The 6,000-nt window shown below is 27.4% G+C and overlaps 1 protein-coding gene across 1 annotated transcript in view; it reads left to right on the top strand.

Moving 5' to 3' along the window:
• LOC105369055 (uncharacterized) overlaps nt 1–5,327 on the top strand; it is an 11,061-nt gene extending 5,734 nt beyond the window's left edge. The window contains exons 9-14 of the mRNA XM_011508297.1: nt 3–148; nt 574–801; nt 2,222–2,515; nt 2,898–3,185; nt 3,259–3,469; nt 5,024–5,327. Coding sequence (XP_011506599.1) covers nt 3–148; nt 574–801; nt 2,222–2,515; nt 2,898–3,185; nt 3,259–3,469; nt 5,024–5,271 — 1,415 coding nt within the window. The 3' untranslated portion in view covers nt 5,272–5,327. The remainder of the gene's footprint in view (nt 1–2; nt 149–573; nt 802–2,221; nt 2,516–2,897; nt 3,186–3,258; nt 3,470–5,023) is intronic.
• Nucleotides 5,328–6,000: the final 673 nt, after the last annotated feature.

Here is a 6,000-nt window from a genome sequence, read left to right as displayed (position 1 = left end):
AGAAGATGCCTTAGCTGTAGGTCCAGCTATTTTCGAGAAAAGCGTCTTCTGCTTTGCCTGCATGAGAGCACTGCCAGTTAATTACAAAGCAATCAAGTATACGTGTTCTGAGTGTAATGTTGCTCCCCTGTGTAGCTTGGTTTGCCAGGTATTTCCGATAAATTAAAAACGCTCCCAAAACTTTTCCAAGATCATGCGAATGAAATACTATGGACACGCTAACCATTTACGATTTAATTCAATTTTACATGTACTTTCATAATTGAGATTAAAAATAATTATGTAATATTATTTCAAATATATTTGTCGTGTAGAGAAGTGTTAGTGTACGTGCTCTTTTTTTTAACGTTAATAGTCTTCTGGGAAAAAAAGAATTTAACGAAGTGTCTTAAATTATTCGAATAACATGTGATTTCGTTATTATTTGAAAGTTAATGTTAACTAAAATGTTAACTAGTATTTATTCGACTGTTCGATTTTGTAAAAATATCGTTTAACAGAGCTAATTTATTACAGACAGTTTTATCGAAGTTTCCAATTAAATTTGTGAAGAATGTATGTTATATATTCTAGAATACAAATGGACTTCATTCAAGTCATGAATGCAATATTTTTCAAGAGAAAAAATATTTGTGTCTCGAAAATCTTGAAAAACTTGTACAAATTTTACTTCATTTTCGACTATGGATATTTAAGAATAATAATTCGGAAGCTTGGAATCAAATTTTAAATATGGAGGCACACATAAGCGAGAGAAGAAATACAACTGTTTGGGAAGATTGTGAAGAAAATATAATAAATGTAAGATATTATTACAATTATACAATCTATTTTTCTTTTTTTATAATGAACAATCATTGAAAATCATTGAAATTCTTTTATTATTTAACACGTATCTAGCTATAACTAATCATTATTCAAACATAAATTACAGTTATCAATTAAAAGCTATATAATAAATATATGATTAATGATTATGTCCGATCAATGTCTTTATACAATTTTGTAAAAGAAAGAAAGAAAATAAAGAATGAAGAAGAACGAGATCTTCTCAAGTACATATAAAAATTACAAGATAATATTTTATAAAATGATATTTGCTGATAATAATTAAGTGAAACATTGACTAGTCTTATCTATATCTCTATTTATAAATTATTCATATTATCTGTATTGTAAAATTTAAATTGAATCATAAGTTGTTGAATAATTTATTTTTTGTATTTATATATTCAATTTTGGAATTATATAGTGACTTATATTTCGAGGATTCATTAAATCTCATAAATTTATAGGAAATATGGGGCTATGAGCGTGTTATATATCAAGATATAATCTAGTTGCAAATTATTATTATACCGTTGAATCAATTTGAATATTCATTACATTTATTTAAATACATTTATTTTATACGGAATTAAGTTTATTTTCAAGGTTAATATTATTATTCGAATTTGAACATTATAGAAGAAATAACTCTTGTACAGAGTTTTTTTTTTTTAAATAGGATGACACGTGTAGTGCATTATATATTAGTATTTAAAATTATATTAAACTTTTTAAAGATTTACATGATGAATGATAAAAGTACAATTTATTTCAGTTAAGATATTTAATTTATCACTTAATTTATCTTATTTTTTTTTTGTTTTTGTTTATTTTGTTTATTTTATTTAATCTAGTTTATTATATTTAGTTTTTATTTATTTCGATTTTATTTTATTTTATTTTTTATTTATTTTATTTAGTTTATTATATAAAACTTAATTTATCACTATAAAGTTGGATATTTAAATAGATATCAATTTAATTGTTTAATAATTGCAAGTTAAATTAAGTATAGAATGAAAAACAAAGAAATTCATTTTCTTGTTAACAATCTAAAGGTTATGAAACAATGTAAAAATAAAATTATTTAATCCATTATATAATATTTTAATTAAATTAAATACTAAACAGCTCATATTACTATTTAATTTTATAATGATTAAAATTACAATATTTAAATCCAAATAATAATTAGTAATGTTTTGATTACCAATGAGAGTTATATTTTATTTTAACGAGATGTTTTAGGTGCAAAAAAAAATTCATATGGGGTAAAGCAGATTATAAAAAGCGATTACAGTTAACGTGGCAAATGCTCTAGACTTAAAACAGAAATAGAGATACCCGAAACAACATTACGGCAAAATAAAGTATCGGAGAATTGAATTGACAGGTCTTCCGGGTTCTCAGCCTGTTGAATGCCGATGATGATGGCGAGTCGCTGCAGTGGCTCTGCGGCGTCGTCGACGTTAATACTTTTGAGCTGCGGAGTCCAGGGGTCGTGGGCACGGCGGATACGAGTCCTCATCTCCTGCGTGGCTTCTTCCCGGAGGCCTCGCTAATGAGTCACGCGTGTCGAGCAACCGCCCATGTGAGCGTCGACGAGAGCTTTCGAATGTCCGTATACGCAGCCGTGTCCATAAAAGCCGGCGAGGCCATCTCCTTCAATTACACGTCGTGTCTCCTGGTGAGCCTCATGCCATACATTGCCTATGTCGAGTGTATCCGCACCATCTGGGCTTCACTTTCTTTTCTCTCTATTTTTATTACTTTTTCTCTTATTCGAGAACACGCTCACTTTTCATTTAATGTAAAGTGATATTTAGTACTTGCAATAAGATTATTCATAATACAATATGGATATTATATTATAAGTCCTCTCTTTTATTCAATAATTCTTTTTCAATATAAAGCTTACTACTATGTTTGTTATCAAATAATGTTCAGTGATTTTGTACTAAAAGCTCTTCATCTGTCTCCCATACCAGCTGTTTTTTTTTTCTCATTCTTTCTTTTTTTAGGATAAGGTTTTTATTAAGAATTTCTTTAAAATTGTATGTATTTAACAGGGATCGATTGCAAGACAGCAGCACTTGCAGGAAGGAAAATATTTTCGCTGTGATTGTGCCGTTTGCAAAGATCCACTCGAAGGTGGCTCATATATTAGTTGCATCTTGTGTCCACGATGTAAAGAAGATTATGTAGCGATTCAGAATCCTAAGGAAAATGATCCATACGGATATAAAACCAAATGGCAGTGTCAAAAATGCAAACGGATATTTTTTGGTTGTCTTATAAAAAGAACACTAGATATCAGTAAAGATTTAATTAGTCAACTGGATATTAATAATTATAAGGTTCGTGTTTTTAATTTTTTCTTTAATTCATATTTTTCATTAAATAATAAAGGAATGTTTCGATGCTGTGCAGGAAATAGAAAAGTTGCTCGAAAAATTATCCAGATCTTTTCACAAAAATCATTTTATATTATTGTCTTTAAAGCAAGAACTATTGTCTGTTTATCGAAAAGAATTGACGAATATCAATCCGCAAAAGAAAATATTAAAAAGAATGCTACAACTGTACGATGAATTAATCGATGTTTTAGAAATTGTTGAACCAGGCATATCAAGATTAAAAGGTAATCTTAAATATTTTTAAAAATAAAATTTTCATTTCTATAGCAGTTCAATAAAATGATTGCACGAAAAAAGTTGCTTTTATAGGTATTTAAGAAAAAGAATAAAAATACAATTTATTTATAATTTTTTATAAATATGATTCTTTTAGATACAAGTAAATATGTTAAAAGTTGTACTTTACATTACTAAGCTACCATATATACAATACAAATTTAAAAAATAAAATACTCAGAAAATAATCAGATGGTTCTATAGTACAAATGAATAAAAATAAAGAGAGGGAGGGAGAGAGAGAGAGAGAGAGAGAGAGTAGTTTATGGTATATTAATTTTTGGAAAGTGGTTTGTTGAGAAAATCAATATATTGAATACATAGTGTCAAGCACAAAGCAGGTTCGATGACCCGTAGGAATTCCTTATTGTGATTCTTTTAATCGATACACATGCATACATATATATATATATATATATATATATATATATATATATATATTTATATCGAGTTTGTTTGTGTTATCGCTGACAATAGTCGTAGTACTCAGGATAGAGATTTAATTTTGTTCGGTTTGTTTCTGGAAGCGTCGGGACGTGGCATGAGACTTCATAGATATAAATAAATTGACAAAGGGAGTGAAAAAAGATAGGGATAATAAATCACAAAAGTTCTCATGATAAAAGATAATTTTAACTACCAAAATAAATAATGAATTGCACCGACATAAATCATTTTAAATGGGCTTGCGTCATCAACTGGGTCATGCTCAAGGTCGTCGTGATGCCATTGCACTCTTTCACTTCCCGTCTGTTATCACCTTCGTTTACTTCCTTTATCTCTCCATTCCCTCGTGTTTGATTCTCCTATATCTTGTTTCAATTATCAAGCTTTTACTCTTCATGCTTTATCCTTTTATTATCCACGAACATGCTTATCGACCTACAGGCAAGTTAGACTGATTTTTTACCCCACACGAAGTTTTTTTTCCCGATTATTCTCGCGTCGACCTTTATTTTATCAGCCAACATCACGACAATAAGATCACGTGCGTCTTTATTATTTATATAATTAGTTTTCATAGCTTTGATAATGATGCACTTGAATTATAAGAATATTTATATTTCCATTATGGTTGTTTATATTGCTTATTCGATAAATTTTTATTTTTTAATTATTAAATAAAAATAACAGTAACATTAAAAGTTATCCTTTAAAATATTTGAAAAAAGTTTCGACTTGGTCAGATTAATGTTTGTACAGTATTACATATTTTCATGTATTCATTTTTTATTTAAATTGACATTTAAAATCTGCTAATACAATCACTTTCGTATATATATATATATATATATATATTATTTTTGCTTAATAGGAAATATATAGTCAACAATATTAACACTGTATAAATTGTTTATAAAAATTGATGTTACATAATGTTTTTAGTTCATATACATATATTAGTACTAGATAATATATTCGTTGTAATATTTGCTTTATTAATTCATTTGCTAATCTAATTTATGATTACACAGTTAAATAAGTTTTAATGAATGTTTTAGGTATAGTCTTGTATGAAATGCATTTATCAAATGCTATTTTAGCGAATCGTGCTTATAATGCGCGTGAAATCTCCAGTGAGGAATTGTGCTCCCGCTTAGAGATAGCCCAAGGACATCTAAAACGATCCTTAACAATGTTACTTTTAGAACCAGTAAATACACCCGAAGGAGCTTTGGCTAAGCGTGCTCTACGCAATAAAAAATTACTCGCACAAAATATTGAAAATGTTAAAAGCATATTACAGTGAGAAAATTCGGCAACGCAGGGGTTAAATTTTCAAAGGAAAAAATAAAAATAAAATGAAACGAATTGTTAATTTTGTTCATATATGAATGAAAATATTAAAAACTCATAAATGGACATAGTAATTAGAATATGCTTTTGCAACTCTTATTATAATGGTCAAATACGAGATTCAAAATCATGAAATCGTTAATAAAATCATTTATATACATATCAAAAAGTAGTTCTTTACTGTAATTTTTGAATTTAGAAGAATATTTCTATTAATATAACTTGTGGATGTAAGTAAATGCTTGAAAAGTATATTTATAGCAAGCACGACAGTCATACTTTCCTTCTAAGTTTATAAATTATAATATATTAAATATACTGATACTCATGGACATAATTAAATATGTTATAATTACTATCTTTCATTTAGCTACTTTATAATACTTTAAACTGTTTATTAGCTCTTTAATAAATACTTATTATATTAACTAGAGATTTGAAAATGTAAAGTTCATTTTTTATCTTTTTTTTTTTGTGGAAAATTACGTTATTTTAAAAATAATGCAAATGAAGTATAATTCAAATAAAAGAAACGATGAAAGCAAAGATAAAGTTAGGTTCGCATAAAATATGAATAAACATCTTTGGAAACGAAGTTGATGGTTATAAGTAGTTTAGAGTTTCAATCATTTTTAGCATAACTGCATAGTTTCGAAATTTGCAGACAATCAAATAATGGAAT

Source organism: Ceratosolen solmsi, unplaced genomic scaffold (assembly GCF_000503995.2).
Source record: "Ceratosolen solmsi marchali unplaced genomic scaffold, CerSol_1.0 scaffold1, whole genome shotgun sequence".
In the NCBI taxonomy this organism is placed as follows: Eukaryota; Metazoa; Arthropoda; class Insecta; order Hymenoptera; family Agaonidae; genus Ceratosolen; species Ceratosolen solmsi.
This window is presented reverse-complemented; position numbering and strand designations above follow the sequence as displayed.